Source organism: Botryllus schlosseri, chromosome 4 (genome assembly GCF_051294905.1).
Source record: "Botryllus schlosseri isolate E-star chromosome 4, Bs_hap1, whole genome shotgun sequence".
NCBI classification, from domain to species: Eukaryota; Metazoa; Chordata; class Ascidiacea; order Stolidobranchia; family Styelidae; genus Botryllus; species Botryllus schlosseri.
In genome coordinates this window covers 11323537-11346264 of record NC_137239.1, presented here as the reverse complement: position 1 = coordinate 11346264, position 22728 = coordinate 11323537, and the positions used below count along the sequence as shown (strand labels likewise).

The 22728-nt window shown below is 40.1% G+C and overlaps 1 protein-coding gene across 1 annotated transcript in view; it reads right to left on the bottom strand.

The window, feature by feature from the left end:
• LOC145438093 (uncharacterized) overlaps nt 1–21363 on the bottom strand; it is a 42030-nt gene extending 20667 nt beyond the window's left edge. Inside the window, exon 1 of the mRNA XM_080315492.1 lies at nt 21123–21363. Within this exon, the coding sequence (XP_080171618.1) occupies nt 21123–21294 (172 nt within the window). The 5' untranslated portion in view covers nt 21295–21363. The remainder of the gene's footprint in view (nt 1–21122) is intronic.
• Between the last annotated feature and the right edge of the window lie 1365 nt (nt 21364–22728).

The window sequence follows — 22728 nt, the reverse complement described above, 5'->3', positions numbered from 1 at the left end:
AGGTGGTTGTAAATTGCAGTCGGATTAATCGTAAATTGCCAATTGATCGTAAGTTGTTGATCCAATTGAATTGGAAATCGCAGTCGAATTAATTGCGAATCGCCAATTAATTTAAAATTGTTGATCGAATTGAATTGCAAATTTCTGTCGAATTAAGTGTAAATCTTACTTACTTCAGTTACTTACTTTCGTCCTCCATTACTACGTCCATTCGGTAGCGTTCTGCTATCTTCATTCGGTTGTATGTAGCTGTTGCTGTACTGCTTGTTGGCTTTTCTTCATTCCGTTGTATGTTGCTGTTGCTGTTCCATGGGTCTGTTATCGTCATGCGATTGTGTGTTGCTTCTGCTGTATTATTTGTCAGCTATTTTTATTCGGTTATCTGTTGCTGTTGCTGTTCTACGTGTCGGCTCTACCTTCATTAAAAGTGGCCAGTAACGAAATATTTCTACTTTTTTGAAGTACTCAAGTAGTTTCCTGCTACTTGGGTTCTTACTCAAGTAGATCTAATTTCCTGCTACTTCTTCTTCCACTTCGTAATATTTTGTGATCTACTTACTTACTTTTCGCTATTTTCAGTTTGTCAGGTAGAAGTAGTTTAATCCTTCAATCAGAAAGATAGCCTGAGGAATTTCGCGGCTGTTTTCACGAGGTATCAACATTTAATTTTCATAAAAGTTGAGTGAAGCCCAGAATGTTCGTCGCGCTTCGCGCACAGTAGACCAATATGATTTCACGCATATATCGGTGAACATAAATTAGGTAGCGGGTGGCGTGGTTCCGTTCACACCGCATTGTCGTCCATACGAAATATTTCATCACAGTATATATGGCCCATATTAACGCTTGAAACTGATGTTTCGCAATCTAGCATTTCCTTATCATATCGTAATCTAGCAGTTCATGGCGTGACTTTTTCTTTAGCTTTAGACCTCCGTATTGCTCTTCGACTAAACTACGCCTTGTGATATGGGGAGGGCGCCATACCATGATATTTTCTAAAACGAGCTGTTTGAAGAAACAGAGCATTAGTATCGCATTTTCATATCAATACTAGCATTTTCATCCCATGATGTGGACGAATGCTTATGCTGTCGAAATTTGGATACCTGCTGGTATACATCAATATGAATCAAGCTCTGCACTTTTTGCATAGCTCAATTTGCAGCTTTTGACAATCCATGCGAACGAATTACGATCGTTTTCACAGCAACTTACTTTCTTGAGTAGATTCAAAGTCAGTCAATTCTACTTCGAATTCAAGTAGTTTTAGGTTCTTAATGGAAAAAAGTGCTTCTACTCTTACTTGAGTAGCTTTTTTCGTCGCTACTTCTACTCCTACTTGAGTAGCTTTCTTGACTACTTTGACCACCTTTGGAAATGACCAGGGGTAAAGATATGCAGCATGCACCTATAAGATTTTCTTGTAGCTTCATAAGCCTCGTGTCCAGGGCCGTAACTGTTGCACCAAAAACCCTTCGATTGGTGGGTCCGAGCCCGAAAGGAGCCCATAAATTATTCCGTGACAAGCTTAAATTGTAAAGTATTATTTTGATATTCATATAACGTTTTAAAATTTTTATTCGCTCTTTGATCGATATTGATATTCACGATTTATCGTCGCTGTTTATTTTGAGATTAAGATGGGGGTACCACTCTCGAAAAGTCGTTCGGCCACTATCGCGTCAAGACACACCAAGACGTTGATACTGACGTTTCGGCCATGCGAGATGTGCTCTAATTTTCCCTTGTCCATATAGGCGCCTAAATGGCTGGTGCCTAATATTCTTGTCCTGGCAATCTGAGCCCCCCATTACAAATGCGATCCGCAAAGAAAGAAAAAAATGGTGGGCGCAACGAAGATATGCCACTTAATTTGAGACGCACTTGAGACGCACTCGACTCCCAATTAAGTGGCATATCTTTGTGGCGCCCAGACTTTTTTCTCTGCGGATCGCAATTGTATCGCGGGGCTCAGATTGCCAGGCCAAGCCAAGTCGGTCGGGAACCGCTGGTCTATGCTATATGCTGTCATTTGATATGTACCTACAAGGATATCCTTCCTTCAGTGGTCGGCCGCATCGTGAATATGCACAGACCATGCATGATTGTTTGTGATGAGAGTGTGTCCACTTTTCCATCCGGCAAGTATAACACAAAATCCGATCACAAAGCCAACCAAAGATATCAGTACGTTCAGTAACTGTTACTCCTTCATCAGTGCTGCTATTAGCATTAATAACGATTGAGTATCATATCTGCAGAAACAAAATTATAGATCATGCGACAACTGTTTTGCTGCGTAACAGTGGGAAGAGTTCATTCTTTGACGAGATAACACAGCATCGATGAGGATTGGGTCGAGAATTGCTTGTAATACTGGTATATCAATGACTAGAATAATATTAATCGTCGAGTTATATTATCATTTGAACAAGACACACACAATGTGATAAGACACAACGCGATGTAATGAACAGATAGGAGGATGGCGAACGACGCGCAGTTGCGGTCTTTCAGACTGAATTCACCTCGGCCTAGAGTGCCCGATGTCACAGCTCGTTTCTAGTTCTTTCCGTTCCTTGTAATTGCTTTCTGTCGTCAGGTCTTTTTCTGGACTTTTTTGTCGCCGTAAGAAGGCGACGGCGGGAGCAAGGAGCATATAAATTCAGTGTTGGAAAGAATCATCTCTTACTATAATTACTCAACTTCAATCATTGGAATCAATACTCGATTCCGATTCCAGTACAAGAATCATTTTATCCAGACCTAACTAACAATATATTAGCGTATTACGTATTCGTATTGTTTCGTGCCATGTGCGGAGAGTGTGTGTAAATATCATGAGTCGACAATATAGTGATTCATTAATCATGGCTAATGTAGTTTGGGAGATATTGGCATATATCGAGATTTTGGGTGGTATGAAAATTCCAATTTGACAAAGATTTCTCTGTGTTTCCGAAGGCCTACAGCTACAATTCTGGTATCAGATTGTATAACTCCAAGAGCTAATTCGAATAAGCGTATTGGCTTAATCATGGCTAATGTAGTTTAGGAGATATTGGCATATATCGAGGTTTTGGGGGTATGAAAATTCCAATTTGACCAATATTTCTATGTGTTTCCGAGGGCCTACAGCTACAATTCTGGTATCAGATTGTATAACTTCAAGAGCTACATCGAATGAGCGTATTGGCTTAATCATGGCTAATGCAGTTTGGGAGATATTGGCATATATCGAGATTTTGGGGGTATGAAAATTCCAATTTGACCAGGATTTCTCTATGTTCCCGCTGGCCTACGGCTACAATTCTGGCATCAGATTGTATTACTCCAAGAGTTACATCGAATGAGCGTATTGGAGAAAAATCTACAACGTCCTATGCCGCTTTCCTGCGCTGAATGAGCTTGAAGCTAGTCAACGAGATAACTTATTCTTGGAAATGTGTTGCAAAGGCCCACGTGTAATGAGTGGGGCTGGGCATAATGATTCGAGTACTCGAATCTGAATCGAGTATTAATTCTAATAATTCTAGTCGAGTAGTAAAATACGATTTTTTCGAGTACTTTTTTGAAATCATACTCTACTCGACACTGAAAGTTTAATTATCAACGAGAATTATAATTTCGATACTAATTTTTACTATTGGAGCCTTGAGACCTTGACTGGCCGTACCGTAGCATACAATACATATAGTCAAAGCTACGAACATTACTGGAAATAGCACATTTCTGAAGTCATGATCATTCCACAGCATTGTCACCAAGTGCAATGAAATCGGTCAGGTCCAAAAATGCCCAATCATATCTTCATTGTGATGGATAATGGGCATTATATTATTTGTGTTGGCATAAAAGGTACATATTTGTACTTTAACATACTAAATGCGGTTATGACGTCATATTGATTGATGCTCGATTACTCGACTGGACTCGAAGCAGAATACGTGATTCAGAATATAATCACTCGGGTATTCGATTTTGCCCAGTCCAAGTAATAAGTGCTCAAGTCTGTCCCGACTTCATCAAGCATCTGCTAGAAAAACTTTCTCGTAAGTAGGGCGACTTTTTGATATGTCAAAATTTTGTCAAAATTGAAGCGTTAGGTCAAAAATTGTCAAAATTCTTAACAAAGTCAAAAAAATTTGACCCCTCCATTTCGCTCGTATTTTAGATTTCGCTCTTTCGGCGAACTTATTGATATTTTACAGTTTGCAGCCTATACTTTATACGCCTACCGTTGAAGACGGCCCATTGTCTGCTCACTGTGGATCATATACGGTCACATGAAACAAATATGTTGACATGGTGTTATGGTCTACGTACCGCAATATCCTAACTGAAGCAAGACTGCTTGGGCATTGCATTGCATGCAGCTGCTGCTGTTGAACGTTCTTTCTCTATTCTTGGCAAGCTACTTGGCAAGGACAGACACTTTCTACCCGAGAATGTAGGAAAGTATCTTTCGTTGTACTACAAAAATCCTCAATTATTTCTACCATGATACGTGGTTTTGCTACTGGAATTCTTCATAGGGCCAGATTTCGATGAAATAAAGTATTGGCATGTAATAATATGTCAGTTTTTTAAGTAAGAAACGTTTTTTCAGGCCAAACTACTTCGTAAGGACGGACAGTTCCAACCAGAAATGGAAATAAGTAATACAATTTTAACATTATGTGCGAAAACACCTAATTTGTATACGTGAGGTCAAAATTTGGTCAAAACTAAGAATTCAGAATTTTGGTTTTTTAGGTAAAAAAAATCGTCTTACTCCCAAGTCACAACTGTAAGTGAAGGGAGAGAGAGAGCAAAACACCATTCATATATTTTTGACACTGATGGACACAATAACATTCATCGTTAGTGAGGCATTGACCCATTTACAGTCATATTTACAAATACATGAACCCAAATGAGTAGGTTATTCAGCCGACTACTTAATATTTCATAGCTCATCAATATTCATCATACGTATGTCACACTACCGTACATATTCATAATTTAAGGTAGTTATGCAAAATACATGTAGGTTACCGTTCTATCATTATTGATAGCAGTTACATACATAACAACTACACCTGCAAGGTGAGGTGAGGACTGTAGGTTCTGCACTTAATGTTGATGTTGTCCGTCGTAATATATATGTCGACGATTATAACTATACTTATTCGGAGCATACTCATTTAGATTTTGCCTACCTCCAGTACTTATTAGGGTGGTTTTGTTTTCAGACTACTTCCTTTTCTGCCTGAAAAGTATTTTGGATGAACTACTTACTTTTGCCATTTTGGTTTTAAAAAGTAAAAAGTAGTTCAGGGATTAGATAGCTCAACTGTTACGATTTAAATTGTCACGAGAACTGCGTGAAATTGTCCCTGAATCACGGTAACTGAATAATGAATATATATCTTCGAAGATTCTACCAATAAGAAGTCTCATTATAATCATTTTGCGTTAGCCGAAAAGGTACATCTTGCTATTTCTTATGTGATCACCTCCTAGTAACTGCTGATAGTATGCTCCCCTTCTCCCCCCTCCCCGACTAAATATACTGAGACACATACTGGTCTGGCTACTTCTTAGACATTTCGTCAGCTCTTTGAATTGAAGTTGATCTGTCTCAGAAATCACAACTTCCACTTGTAATTGAGTAGAAATATAAGACGTTACTAGTTCTACTTCAGTGGAAACGCTGATCTCTTCGACCGCCTCTGGTTCATAGTAAAATAATACGGCAAATCAGAAAGCGCCTGAAAATGTAACAAACAAACACAAGCACAAGGCCTTGAAATCATTTTGAAAAATAACTGGAAATGTACCAATGCTTATCTTTGGCTCTGTTATGGCAATGAACAGGGTTGTAACCAATAGTCACAAGGCTCCGAGTCACAAGTCAATCTCACTCTTATAGTTTTGACTCGAGTCAAGTCAAGTCATTTTCAATCACCACCGAATCAAGTCCGAGTCCAAGTCATCGAGCAGAGGTTCGAGTCCGAGTCATGGTATTATGACTCGAGTCCGAGTCCAAGTCATTATGTTGACTGCTCAGTTTCCAGTTCCAAGTCTTGTTAAACCCACTTTTATAATTTTGGTTGGTGACATAGAATGGTTCGGGTTTATAATATACTAATTTTCCTAACTTTTAACAGTTTCTTGTCGCAATTTCAAGTACCAGTACCAATAGACGAAATCCCAATAGCAGGCCTACTATTCTTCGAAATTACAATGAAATGTCGGTCTTAGCCGTCTGAGCCTCGAGTCTCATGACTTGGTTCGAGTCATGCGCACTGACTCGAGTCCAAGTCGAGTTACTACACAGACTGACTCGAGTCGAGTCGAGTCATTTCCGTATGTTGAGAAAATGTGAAGTCGAGTCGTTAGAAAATCGTGACTCGAGTCATTACAACCCTGGCAATGAAAATAGGATATTTCATGTATGCCTAACTAGGACCGTAACTGCCACACCCCGAACCCCCAATTGGGGGGGGGGTGAGTTCGATAATCCATCTTAATTCTAATTGATTGCGATTCACCGTATATACTTCAGACAAGCGAAGAAGACTAGTTGTTACGTTTGTGCATTTACGCTGGTGTACTGTACGTTCACTCCGATGAGCAGGACCGTAACTGCCACACCCCAAACCCCCCAATTGGGGGAGGCGATCTCGAAGGGGCCCAAAGTTATTTCGTGAATTAACATAATCATCGATTATTTTTTTAAGTATATGCAATTTTAAAATAATCGCGCTGTGATCGATTTATTGTTGCCGGATATCTTGATTATTGAGTACCCTTCCAAAGAAAAAATACAGATGATTTATAGAAATGGGCCTTTCGGAGTCGATATTACCACGACACGATGCACTAAGACATACGCAGTTTTAGGCCATGTAACATGCGACTCCGAGAAGTATGCCAGAATTATCAGCAGCGAGAAGACCTTGACCCAAAAGGAATGCCCTTAAACTGACCGAAAACTTCGATATCTGTAGCTAAATGTTCAATTGTCCATAGGCGCTAAATGGCTGGCACCGAATGTTCCTGTCCTAGCAAGCTGAACCCCACAAGACTAATGCCATCCCACAGGGAAAATTACTTGCCAGTGAAGAAATACCAATGTGAAATCGTCTGCGTCTTTTATTTTGGTACGTTTCGGCGATTTCAATATCTTTTGACATAGCAGATAGGAGGTCACGAAAAAACATCATCTAACGATCGAGGTTATACCAACAGGTCCGCCCGAAGCTGTTTAATTATTATTTACGGCACCTGAATTTTCCAAGACACCTCACTCAGCTCTGCCGGTAAATCTGATTACATTAGCAGAGAGAAGATATATATGCAATTCCCGATCATATTGACCGAATCAATTATAAGACCAGCTGGCTCACTAAACAGTACAACAGAAGATCTCACTGATAAGCAGTGTTGGGATCAAGTCACTACCTTCGAGTCACGAGTCATCTCGAGTCATTGCACATTTTGACTCGAGTCAAGTCAAGTCAATCGATTTTCAAAGGTGACTCGAATCAAGTCAAGTCACTAGTTTTTTGGAGGTGACTCGAGTCAAGTCAAGTCACTAGTTTTTTGGAGGTGACTCGAGTCAAGTCAAGTCAAGTCAAGTCAAGTCACGAGTCACGTCACAATTCAAGTCAAATTGAATTTTCGAAGTATGAGTGATCATTTAAATTCATTATATTTCACTAGCTGTAATAAAGAGATCAATTGGTCATTCATCCTGAATCAAATAACGAATTAACGAAGTTAAAGATACATGCAAAAATGCGTTGTATCGCTCACACACACGTAGAACTGCTAATAAAACACGTAAGTAACTGTATAGCTACATCAGGGGTGTCAAACATACGACTCGCGAAATGATTTCATTCGGCCCGCGAAGAAATTCTGAGTATATGTTGGAAATTGCGTGATTTTATCCAACACATTTCTCGAATTTGTAGTAAGAAATACTACTAATAAATAATCCTTCAAGATAGCAAATTTAGAGTATGTTCATAGGCCACATTTTAACAACCCGACAGCGGAGTTGTGATTGTAGTTATCGTCAGGAGAAAATCGCTGACATTAACACCCATTTCCGAGAATGAGAAAAAGTGCACATATTGAGTTAAGTCTGTTAAAAGTTAGTAATATTTTGGAATCATTTGACTGGTGCGGCCCGCAAGTGATCTGTATATATGAATTCGATCCGCGACGTCAGTTGAGTTTGACAGCTCTGAGTTACATGCTATACATTCTCTTATTACCAGCCAAAATAGAGGATCGACTACGAAGCCTCGAGAAGATGAAAGATATTGATATCGTACAATACACTAGTCATCTATACACATCCGTGAGGATATAAATGCATAAAATACATTTGTTAGATTTAAATCATACAAGAGGGTTGGTAAAGGTGAGCGCCGTGCAATGTAAGGACAGAGCCGTTGCTAATAAATTAATCTGCTACTACGACAACGCAAGCTGTGATCATTTCGTATGCGGTCAGTGTATTTGTGATGTAATAATGTAGGATCAGTGAAACGTACAATCAGTGAATGACTGGTTGCTCTCACAAGTTACTACGGCGTATCATGAATAATCCGAACATGCACAATGATTTAGTCGTCAACGTTTACTTGATGACTTGAAATTGACTCGTAAATTTTGCTCCGAGTCACGAGTCAATCCACATTTTCGAAGCGCCGAGTCAAGTCAAGTCAAGTCACTTTTGCAAAGTGACTCGAGTCAAGTCAAGTCATTCGAAAAAGTTGACTCGAGTCTGACTCGAGTCATCCCAACACTGCTGATAAGTAGCGTCACAAAAGTAAAACCTGACGCGCAGCCCCCCCCCCCAGAAGTTGGGATTATCACCCTATGGGGTCGCAAGAACAACATTTGGTGGGGCTGCCAAAGTGCTGTTACGGTAATGCCGATTCGTATAGGATTGGCTATCAGTGACAATAATTAATGCGTCCATGCGGGGATAGCGTACCTTCACAATGCGGTCGAGATAGCGTATACCAGATGATTTCCACACTGTGAAAAACAATGATTTGCGAGTTCAACTACGAGTACAGAATTCCTACCAGAGGGTTTGACATCTATCGATAGGCTTCCCCTGGCCACCATTATCCACGTAACCTTACAAAAGCCTATACGGTACACTATAGAACTAAAGTGGGCTGAGATATAAGTCGGCATTTAAGGAGATATAATAGTGAATAAAGACCTGGTTTGAAATGACCACTGAAATCACAACGTCATGCACAAGAAACAACAACAAAGTAACCGGAATTGCATTTCCTTACAACACCATATATGTAAGTAATAACCATTTTGAGTTTGTTACAGACTTGCATTTCGTCTTTTTGCAAGTTGCCTCGGGACTGCGACCTAATAAAATCCTACTTGTGGGCACTTGTCAAACCCTCATATATACAATTCTACTTACAGTAGTCAACGATACATCGATACCCCTGACAGTAGTATTCACTTGAATCTACTTCCATAATAGGAAACTTCTGTGCAGAATTCTTTATCATTACGGCTGCTGAAGGTGGATCAAGGAGTATTTCTCACCGTTGCGGAATGCAGAATATGACTGCCTTCACTCCACTCCACTGTTCGATTCCCTTGCTTCCCTTATCCAGCGATACTTCTGTGTTATATGTTCTACGTAAAGTCTGTGAAATGGCTGCTTGTCATGTAACATATGTTACAGGATATATTTCGATGTCGCTTCCGGGGCATCGGCTTTTATTCAAGCGAATATTGCGGTTTCTGGACAACATTGACAAGGTTATTTGGAAATCATGAGATTCTCCTGTCACATCAATGGGGAATGAACATTTCACATATTGCAATTAGTGAATCAAGAGAAATTCGGCAACTCTTGCAACAATATGTTCAGTATTCCCCACTTTCTGGTGATATAAAAAAAAATCATGTGATTTATTCGCAGTTGCTAGATTCCTGAGTGCTACTATGTATTACTATCACAGTTCGTAACAAGTAGGGCTGAGCAATATCGAGTGCCTGAGTGATTCGATTCTGAATCACGTATTAATGGTATTATGCTTCGAGTTGAGTAATCGAGTATCACTCATTATGACGTCATAACAGAATGTAATATGTCAAAGTTTCAGTATGTTTCTTCTATGCCACCACAAAGAATATATTTTCTGCTATTCATCACGTTAATGATACTTTGGCATTTTTTGACCATACCGATTTCATTGCGCCTGTGACAATGTTGTTGGATAATCATGACTCCGGAATTGTGCTACGTCCACTAACCTTTGTTGCTTTGTACTAATCAGCGGTTCTCAAACGGGGATCCGCGAAGCCTCCATATTTGCGAAATGGTTAATAACCTAATTTGTATTTCTTTAAATTAGGGAAATCCTAAGGCAGGTTCACTTCATCGCTGCTAAAACTTCAGGACTTACATCAACAGAATGGATATTTTGTTGGGTTTGTGGTAAAATATAAAAGTCGCAGTCGTGCAGATCAATCAGGGTGACTTCGAAATGTTTGCAAGACCCATTTTCTCCTGTGACATACAAAACCAATATTCCGGAATAATTTATAAAGATGAGCTGCTTGACAGAAATGACTAGGATGGACGTTGTATGTTCATTAAAATATATGTTGTCAATTTCGGTACCATATATATTGCGACCATACCCAAATGTCTCGTCGTAAGCATTACGCGTTATTATTATATTCGCTATCATATATATTGGCGTAAATGGATTTTCGGCAATCGTTCATATCAAATAGAAGACGCAGATTTTCGAGACACAAGACGTATTTCAATAAATGCAGCTACAGTGCTTCAGAAATCGCTTTCAAATTTAAGTCTACATAATTTCTACATAAATAGTATGATGAAATTTTTAAGAAAAGGCATTTTGCTGCTGTTTATCACTGGCCTACAATTAATATTTTCACAAGACATAAGACGGTTGCACGAGGATTGAGCTCGATTTGCTCTAAAACTTAGGGTCCGCGGGGGTCCGTGACGGTTCAAAAGGGGTTCGCGAAGACAAAAAGGTTCAGAGCCCCTGTACTATATGTTTCGTCGTATGCTACGATACCGCCAATCAAGGTTTAAAGGCTTCAACAGTGAAAATTGGTATCGAAACTAATTCTCGTTGATAAATTAACTTTCAGGGGCGAGGAGCGTATCATTTCAGTAGGCTACTCAACTCGAGTGATTAAAATTATTACTCGATTCAGATTCGAGTACTCGAATCATTGTGCCCAGACCTAGTAACCAGTCACTACCTTCGAGTCACAAGTCATCTCGGGACATTGCACATTTTGACCCGAGTCAAGTCAAGTCGAGTTAAATTTAGAGTCAAGTGGCAACCGACAACCTCGTTATATATACAAAATAATAGGTTTAATTGTCCATAGGTGCCTAAGTGACAGGCGCCATATGTTCCTGTCGTGGCAATCTGAACCTCAGAAGACAAAGACCATCCCGCAGGAAATAAATATATGCCAGTGAAGAAATACCAATTTGAAATCATGTGCGTCTTTTAGTTTAGTACAGTGGTTCTTAACCTTGCCTCCAGCGCCCCCCAGGGGGTGCTGGCGATTTTGAAAGGGGGCGAAAATGCTCAGGGGGCGATATGGGGGGCGCTGGGCTCAGGGGGGCGGTATGGGGGGCGCTGGAGAAAAATGGCTTCGCAGTAGATGATGTGATGGTAGGACATATCCTTAATAAGCATTCAGAGAAAATGAACACCGAAAACTTCGTTATATATAGCCTACAAACGACATATAGGTTTAATTGTCCATGGGCGCCTAAATGACTGGCACCGAATATTCCTGTGTTGGCAATCTGAACCCCAGAAAACGAATTCCATCCGGCAGGGAAAAATTATATGCCAGTGAAGAAATACCAATTTGAAATCGTGTTCGTCTTTTAGTTTAGTACGATTGGGCGACAGGGATATCTAAAACTAGATATTCTTGTAGGGCGATATCCCTGTTGGGCGATTCTATATTTTTGATATAGCAGACAGGAGGTCACGAAATAACATCATGCAACGAAGTCATACCAACGGGTTCGCCCGCCCGAATATGTTTAATTATTAGTTACGGGCCCTACAGTTTCTAAGACACCTCACATTGTTCGCTCCACGTTTTGATGAGTCTGCGCACACTCAATAATCTCACTGCGCAGACCCTTGGACAACAGTGCGTAACGACTAAAAAAGGGTCAAAACTTCGGATTAGTTGTGCGCAACGTAGATTTTCTGTGCACAGATACCATGTCAGCACTGCGCACGTGAGCAGCTTAGACGGAACATTGCACCTCACTCAGCTCTACCGGTAAATCTGGTAACATGAGCAGAGAGGACAAGAAATTAATAGCAATATATATGCAATTCCCGATCTTACTGACCGATTTTATCATGAATTATCGAAAGTTTTCGCACTTTGCACTGGCTCGCTAAACAGCACAGCTGATTTCGTGGCAAAACGAACAACGTGATGGGGGCGGTCGGTTTATCACCCTATGGGAGCCCAAGACCCAAGTTTTTTCGGGGGGCCTGACGAAGTGCCGTTTCGTTCCTGCCAACGAGTATACGCCCGAAGATGTATAATTATTATTGAGGGGTCCTACCTTTTCAATCACACATCACTCAGCTCTACCGGTAAATTTGTTTACGTGAGCAAAGAGAGGATAAAATTTGATATCAATATACATGCAATTCCCGATCATATTTACCCATTCAATCATTAATTATTGAATTTTTTTCGCGCTTCGCGCGTCTAGATGGGAATACCTGGCTCAGTAAATGGACACCCAATGTAGATGACTAGTATCAGCAAATAGTAGATAGCCGAAAGGGGGTCTGGGGGCGAAGCCCCCCGGAAGTTTGGTTTATCACCCGATGGAGGGGGGGGGGGCTAAGACCAACGTTTTTTTTGGGGGGGGGGGCTGACGAAGTGCTGTTACGGCCCTGGTAACGAATTAATTGTACCTACGGGCATGCCCGAATATGTTTATTTATTAATTACGTGCCGTCCATCTTCCCATACAACAGCTCAATCAGCGTTACTGGTAAATCTGATTACGTGGGCTGAGAGGATAAAAAGTTTATAGCGACTTATATATGTAATTACCACCTATTCATTCATGCAATATAGAAAATTTTATTACCTAGGGCGACCATGCCACACAAACTTTGCTGACCATCAAAATCACGCTACGGGGTTCTTGGGGGCGAAGCCCTCGGAAGTTTGGTTTATCACGCTATGGGTGCGCAAGTCAATCATTTTTAGGGGGGATTACGAAATGCTGTTACGGCCCTCCCTCTTACTCATTGTCTTTATTACATTCCTTACAATATGCGGTTGGGGGGCGCTGGAGCACGATAATTTTTAAAAGGGGGCGCTGGAGGAAAAAAGGTTAAGAACCACTGGTTTAGTACGTTTGAGCGATTCTATATTTTTGATATGGCAGACAGGAGGTCACGAAATAAAATCATGTAACGAAGTCATACCAACGGGTCCGCCCACCCGAAGATGTTTAATTATTATTTACGGGCCCTACAGTTTCCGGTAAATCTGATAACGTGAGCAGAGAGGACAAGAAATTGATAGCAATATATATGCAATTCCCGATCTTATTGACCGATTGTATCATGAAATATCGAAAATTTTCGCGCTTCGTGCTGGCTCACTAAACAGTACAGCTAATTTCGTGGCAAAAGCGAACACTGCGATGAGGGGCTGGTTTCTCACCCTATGAGAACCCAAAACCCAAATTTTTGTGGGGGGGGGGGTTGACGAAGTGCTGTTTCGTTCCTGCCAACGGGTATACGCCCGAAGATTATTGGGCGGTCCTACGTTTTCAAACACACCTCGCTCAGCTCTACCGGTAAATCTGATTACGTGAACAGAGAGAGGATCAAAATTGATAGCAATATATATGCAATTCCCGATCTTATTGACCGATTGTATCATGAAATATCGAAAATTTTCGCGCTTCGTGATGGCTCACTAAACAGTACAGCTAATTTCGTGGCAAAAGCGAACACTATGGGGGGCCCAAGGCCAACGTTTTTTTAGGGGGCTGACGAAGTGCTGTTACGGCCCTGGTCACAATACCAAACTCCGCTGCAATGCAACATTCGAGCGTGGCGTGTTATTTTAGGGGGGTTCAGGACCACAAGCAGAATAAAATTAATATTCTCGGAATCAGTACCGCGGTAGCTTTCGATTGATACCCGTTTTATCACATTTTGCGCTCGGCAAGCCTGTAAAAAATTACTGTCAAATTGCCTTTAGCCAAATGGAACGTGTGACGTAGACCAATTTCACTAAACCGTGGGATTTCCTTGCGTCCACACTCCACACCATACAGGACACTATGCTATAACATTCTTACGACATACAATACCGTCCCTCAGAGGGAATAACATTCATACGACATGACCTCCACCACCAAATCCCCATTCTCTCCAGTATACAATTCACGACGTTTGTAATAATTTTATCAACAAATTTTCTATGGGCCGAGCTCACCAAAGGCCGAGTTCACTGGTCACCTTTTCCGAGTGATTTTCAGGGATGATTATTCGCCAGAGTGGAATTGGTGGCAACTTCACACACAACTTCATTTAAGTACATAGTCATTCCATGCATGCAACCGTTCAGTCACAGGCAACGTATTGGCGAAAACAACCACTGTTTCCGGTCTGGCTTATGAGATCTCTATTGCTTTCATGTTATGAGTATAGATAACTAACCTCCATACGTTAGCTATCTATATTATGACATCCATGAATACTGCCGGATATTGAAAGCATGGCGTGCTTTTTGTACTTTCAACTGAAAGACTTGGAAATTATCCTTACTTGTAAGACAGTGAATCAAACGATCATATATAACTTCAACAAACCGTATGCTTCAGCTATATCCCAGATGTAGAAGAAATTCCCATGCAGAAACCAAGTGCAAGATTTTGATCATTAAAAAATTGTAACACAGTATGGAGTATGGACTGTTGTCGGTTGCTCGCTACCTGGACTCTCGACATGATACATATTATGTTGGTAGCGCAACGGACTGTGCTAAGACTTTCCCATGACATGCCGCCCTATTTCTTGTCGCTTCTTTATTCTATACTATATCTTCTTTACTGTCATTCAGTGTGCATGCCTCATCTTTACATCGCCTAGGCCAAGGTGGGTGTCCGATTCCATAGACAACTCCTAGTCGCTTCGACATCTTCCTATCTTTTCATTGTATCGCATTTTTTGTGGTGTATTGAACTGATAAAATTGCTAATAAACCAATGATGATGATGATCATTTTCAAATACGAACGACTAATGCTCACACTCTCGTTTTTGTGTTTTGAAATCTGCAATTCCAACATTAGCATTCTCATTAAATATGCTTGGATAGGGTGGTGGTATTTGTAGCAATTAGGTTTCAACCCTAGCTTTATATTTGTTCATAAATTTTATGTTTTATTGGCTTGAAGTTGGTGGATCATTCTGGTGTTTGGCGTCCCTAGAGTTGCATGTATTTTGCTCTGTGTCTTAGGGCATTCCCATACTTGGGTTTCCCAAATGGCGGGTTGATATTCCTTCAAGTTTAGCATTATATAACTGAGTAATAATGAGCATACATAATACGTTGCTTAGTTTTTATAATCCATACAATTTATTTAGTGGTCGGGCAAAAAATATTCGGCAACCTCTGCTTTATGTATACGCTTTGCAAATAAATAGCCAAAATAAATCATCTGTGGAAAGTAGATTGTCCTAAAAACATCCATGCCAAGACATCACCGCAATAATCAACTAAATCTTCTATATTTCAGATGTGGTGGCAGGAAGTGTCTACCAGATATGCAGGGATATCTCGAATTTCTAGATATCTTGAGTTTTTACATATCCCTGCAGATGTGTAGGCTACGGTATGTTACTACGAGCTCAGTTTATAACCATTTCGTTTTATTCAATAAGGTTACTGCAACATTATTTTACCAATTAAATGCACCAACAGATAGTGATGAGATCAAAGGATAAGAAGGTGCTGAAATGACATGAAGATTTTCTACCATACACAGCTATTTGCCCTATATGTCGTTGGCTACTATATCTAGGAAGGGATTGTGTTGAATCAAGTCCAATCTGCTGTAGTTTTGGCCTCTAAATAGCGGAAACTATGTTGATAGAAGCTTTGCAGTTGGTGATAAGGATATAATCATTGCGTCAAACCAAATCATCACTTCCATCACGAGGACAAGGCGCCAAGAAATAGTATCATTTTCGTCAGCTATAACAGTTATTTGATATCCATATGGATGATTTATATTGATATGGATACTCTCACCATCTTCGTTGTACCCCAAGAGACGAAATTGGACCCATGTTTAGTTCAGTCCCATCGTACAGCATACAGACTATGTGTATAGGCATGTTTCTGTTGTTGCATGACTAGTTAGTCCAACTATTTTGCTCGATTTCACTATGGTATCATTAGCTTCAACTGTATAAATTATGTATTTGAATTTAAAAAAAGTTCACCTGAGGATGGTATTGAATAATAAATGTGTGCCGTTATATAGTCTGGTACAAGCCCAACACTTCACATTAAAAATTATTGCAGGTTTGTTCGTGTTGAATGCAGAGGTGGTCAGTAACGAAGTACTTCTACTTTTTGAAGTACTTGAAGTAGATTTTGCGTACTCACACTACTTTTTAAGTAGTTATGATTTTAGACTACTTCTACTTCTACTTGACAGTTTTCAGTTTTGTAGGCAAAAATAAGCGTAGAATACCTACTTACTTACTTACTTGTGAACCACCACTCTTACTTCTACTTGAGTAGAAATTCCGGCAATACTTCTACTTCTACTTCAGTAGCGACGGTGACTACTTTGACCAACTTTGAATGTTACAAAGAAAAATGAGTTCGTGGATTGAAATTTATTTTGCACTTCCCGAAACAGAAAACATCTGTCAGAGACCCCATGACTCATTCATGTCGCAATTTTTTGCATGCGAGGAAGGATTCTGCCAGCTTGCAATTGTATACAAATTCACGGAGTGTGATCATAGGATTGTCATAGAGCATTTTCAAATATTTTCGGTCCCAGTGTCTCATCTGTACCACATCTCCTCCTATATAATTACCACGGTCAAAAAATTCAGGTGAAAGTTGACTAAATAAGGGAAACTAAACGTAAAGTAAACGTGGAAACCGGTTTTTTGAGCACCTACTCGGATAAATGACCTTTTTTTAGTCAATTTACCAGCGATCAGAGTTAATTGAATAAATTTCCCATAAATTATGTTCTATTTTTTCGAATCTGTAAATCTTGGGGGGAAGTGGGGTGCGAAAATTTGTGACGAGCTTGATAAGGGGGCGATAAGTCGAAAAAGGTTGGGAACCACTGATCTAGCAGGCGCATTTACAAAACTTCAGTGCGTATATTTGAATAGCTTTACCATTGGCATACTTAGACAGGAAATAAACTGGAAAGGCAGCTCCTAGGCTATCAGAAATAGATCAATATTCCCAGTGTCACGGTTGCAGATGGTATAGTCTACAGACTTCCTACTACCATGTTGGGACGTCTAAATCAAGTAGAAGTAGATAATGAAAGGTTTGAAAAGCACTCAAGCAAGTGAAAAATCATAAAACATTCTCACATAAATCAAAAACGCATTTTCTACCATCAAAACACGGATGTGGACAACACAGGTATGTGTGCATTATCTTAGCTACCTACCGCTTCAGTAACGTTGACCCAAATAGAAATCGCATGCCAAGTTTCCTGCATTTTACGCCTGACTGTGTCCACAATTGCGTCATATAGCTCCACATTATCGATTGTTGCCGACGTTGAGTCGTAACCTTCACAAAGTAATGAAGCGAATGGGAAATTGATATAACTGGATGTCAGTTGAAACCGGTAACACGATTTGTCTTGGACAAGATCGCAACCTGCACGGAATTACTGAGTGTAGACACAGGCTGTTGGACACTGGTAAAAGCTTAAATCTAAAGCAATCGCGTAGTAAACTGGGCATAACATGCAGCCGCCATATGTAAAATATAGATTGTAGCTTCACCAGCCTGGCGGCAGAAACATATGGCATGGCGTCGGGGTATTATTCGTAAAATAAAAACGGGAATGAGTAGCGCTATTTACAACTGAAGGCTTTTTTGCGCCGCGGATAAGGACAAGTTGACACTATAAAACAGTGGTTACTATAACCTTTTTTCCTACAGCACCCCTTTTCGAAAATTGCCTAGGTCTAGCGCCCCCTACCCCCATATTTTAAGGAAGGTAGTATAAAAACAAGGGGTAAGAATTCGAAGTCCTGTCGGTCTTCTCGGATTGGGACTTAACTATTGCAAATAGTTTGAATCACGTCCGAGGAGCACGCGACTAATTAACGCTAAAATAATGGTATGTACTATATCCGGGATAGATTCAAGATTGTTATAACAACCATCTGGTACCTGCTTACACCATTTGGTTCAAGCCCGTTGTACATATCCCGAATTCACCTCTGCGACTGGCAATACGAGGACGTTGATGTTATTGAGTTTTGTTTCATTGCTTTCTGTGACTAGTATATCAACTAAGGTGGTGCTAGAGATGTTTGCTCACATTGAGTTTAGTGCTGCACCCACCTAATAACTTTGACATGAATGTATTCCAAACAAAGCAAGCCGTATTATACCACGTTAATGTGAGGTTGAGGGTCACAACACTACACAATAGGCCTATGTATCATCCACTATGACACGATAAAGACAAATTCTGAAGATTCTATTTTGTAGCTCTAAAAAAATACAAATATATTTAGTTATTCATATTGACCAAAAAGCTTCAAAGCATATTGTACAAAGGGCTCTCACTCTCAAAAGTGATACAGTGCCCCTTCTTCGACTTCGACACTTTGTACATTGCCGTATAAAATACCTAGTTCGAAACATTTGGCGGAAAATAACCCAAGCTAGCGTGATGGAAGTATAAAACGGGGAATTGGTGATCTAAAGGTACGCGCAATTAATTTCACATGGAATATAATAAACCGCGCTGTATGCGTGAAAACATGTTGCAAACATTGGGGGAATATAGTTGGTGTGAAGCGCGACGAAAAATCTCGTAATTTGAAAGATTTTTCGAATGTTAATTTGGAATGAGAACTCAGGGATATATAAAACCGTTGTTCTACTACTATATAATCATATGTGCCTACTGCACCCGCTACTGCAGTGGTTCTCAATCGTGGGTCCGCGAAGCATTTTCAGGGGGTCCGTGTATAAAAACGACTAGTTTGGACGAGGTAACTTCAATGAAAAAGGTGTCGTCAGAAGCGTCAGCCGTTAATATTACATTCGCCGTCACCTACCTTTGTGGAAGTAGATTTTCGGCACTCGTTCATACCAAATCGAACGCCTGAATTTTCAAGACAGGACCTCATAGTTCAAGAAATAAGAAATTCATCTGCAGAAGTCCCTTCGAAATAATAAAAATCTACCCATATTTTTACATATAGTATGATATTATTTTCAAGAACGGTCATTTCGTTGCTGTTTGTCACTAGCCTTGAGTTTATATTTGCAAAAGACAGATGACGGTTGCACGATAATTGAACTAAATTCGTAATAAAACTTGTGGGGTTCCGCGGGGGTCCGTCACGGTTCAAAAGAGGTCCGCGAAGACAAAAAGGTTGCGAACCACTGCTCTACTGCAACGCCATTTTTCTTCAGCGCCCCCCATACCGCCCCCTGAGCCCAGCGCAACCATATCGGCCCCTAAGCGTTTCCGACCCCAAATTGCCCCTTGGGTGCGCTGGCGACCAGGTTAAGAAACACTGCTATAAAACATTCATAATATATCGCGAAAATATAACATGTAGCCTGAACATAAACTAAATAGGTTTTATAACGTTCTTCCCGTCGTTGGCACTGAATGCCCATATTTTCCGAGTCTGTTTGAAATTTCTGGTCACTATGTGTTCCGGAATGAATTATTTCAGTAGGTTCTGGTGTAAATGGGTTCGAATTGTTTGTCTTCCTGACAGTTTTTAGTGGCGTTCTTTTATCATGCTGAAAGACTGATGGGACTGCCTCCTGTCTTTCAAGTTTCATGTTCGACTCATATAATCACTTGGAAGAAAATGACCATAGCAAGCAATGTCTCTGCCCTCTGCCCAATGTCTCTGTCCAAAGCTGTTTCATTTTGGAGTTTGATCTATTAATTGCTTCTCTCCATTTCATCAGCTTCCCTGGTGACGTAGGAATCAAATAACCACCAATCCGACTCGTGCAACCAGGTACACAGCAATATCGTGTCATTTTATAATGTAGATAGATGATAATACAGTCTATTAAAATGAAATATATATGTCACTCAGCTAATATTCAAACGTCACTCTCTGAAAATGAAATATCGATACACGAAGTAACCTGACAATTCATAAATTGCACTGAACTCAATCATCAGTCGTAAATATGTTCAAACTCCGTACATACAAGAACCAACCACATATTGCAGTATTTGAGTATCTGTAAGTAATACTTAATACTTACTAAGTATAGACTATGCCTTGTACTATGGCGTGACCTAGGGATAGCTTATAGAGATATAACTTTAGAATGATCGCGTCATCTTCTAACGAGACTGTGCTAACGGGACGCTAACTGCCAATATGGTATCGCAGCCTATCTATTGGCGTTCGATCAATGTAGCTCTCCACCATGAATACGGTAATATATAGTTGTAGGTAGATGTACAGCAGAGATATACGTACTCCATAACATCTAATACGCGCGCTACAAGTTTCAACATAATTTGGAACGCACTGTGCTAACGGGACGCTAACTGCCAATATGGTATCGCAGCCTATCTATTGGCGTTCGATCAATGTAGCTATATTTATAACACAGGACTTGGGTGTGAAATTTTGAAATTTACTCATTTCTGCTGTATACATAAGTAGCATTCTGGACGTGACGACTCGCATAAAAGTTTCGAACATTATTAGGAGATCGGCAAGAATACTTAATATCAAGTATGATATGGTTTGACTATGAATGCTGCAATTTAATACATACCTGCAGTGATATTCTTCAACCTGTTACCAACCGTTTCGTGAATATGCACTGACCATGTAAAATTACTTGTGATCAGATTTAGTCCACTTTTCCATCCGACAAGTAAGACATAAAATCCAATTACAAAGCCAACCAAATATATCAAAATATTCGCAAACTGCTTATCCTTCATCACTGCTGGTCGCGAATCCCTAATAACGATAGAATATTATATCTATAGAAACAAAATTATGGACGAGTAAGTAGATCTTTTGCTGCATTACGATGTGAAGATTCATTTCGTTGATAGGAGCCCAGGGTGGTCAGACTGTCTCATTGAGCCTCCAAAGTAACTGTTCAATGATTGCACTTAGGCTACATTTCCGATCTTGCCGAGATGTCTAACCGGATTATAACTAGACTTCAACCGATTATCGAACTTGCCTATATTTGGAACTTTCCCGATTATCGATATCAGCCTATGAAGGCCGATATCGCGGACGATATTTTATATATATAAAAAAGAAATCATAAATATTGGAAATTCAATTTCTGTGTTCTCAATCTCAAGAAATCGGCGACGCTAAGAGCGATGCGTGACAGATTTACCCTTGCAGGATGAGTTTAACTGGGTGAGCATGCAGAGAAACTATTCTTCCTGCATTACAATCTAACTCTACTGGACTGATCTGCAATTCTGTATTAAGTTTTGCTTTTTGGATTATCCGAAATTTCGATGAATGTGCACAATTAAGCAATTATAACACGATATATTCCGCCAAGTAATAACAATATGCGTATTCAGTGTTGCCAACTCCAGATGAACCAAAATCGCTTAAACGGGTGCTCGGTGTCGCCAAATCTTGTAAAGAATCGCCAAAAAGTCGCTAAATCTGCAGTAATTCTCAAGTTATTGAATTGAACCACAATATCCATAAATTCTTGTCAGTTATATTTTACTCGTCTTCCCGATATCACGTTTATAGCTTTTTCGGAAGAGTCATCTCAATACAGGATAAAACGTGCGGTGAATTTCAACAAAGCAAACCGTTCTGCGCGGTGATCGTTCTACGTTAACACCGACCAGGTTTGCAGTTTTAACCAATTACTATATAGGCGTGACTGTCGTTGAAAGGGAATTTGAGGTGAAAAGCGTCCTAGATATAAAAGCGCCTTGCTCGATGCGTGATGCGATATACCGATTATTGCGTATAGGCTCTTGCAGGGTTGAAGAACTTGAACACGCGATGACTTGTATCGAGTCTACCGGCCACTATTTTAGTGACGCCATGGATTTTAGAAAATAATAGGGGGCCAACCCAAACGTGGACAACAAGTCTTCATGAATTCAGCAATTCTAATTCTAATCTAATTTGGAAAATCTGAAGTTTGCAGTGGTCGAAGTGTTGAGCTACGACCAACTCTCTAAGCGTATTGGATTTGTACAAATAAACATATCGTTTCTCTCCTTTCCTTACGGTTGCGTAACAATCGGACAACTTACGCTCGGGCGGCTATGTAGGGTTAAAATTAAGCAATTAAACACGGGTTCATAGAGATGTTTCATACGCGACAATTGTCGATACAGTGAACGATAATGAACTTAATAATTAATCACGGTAGCGCA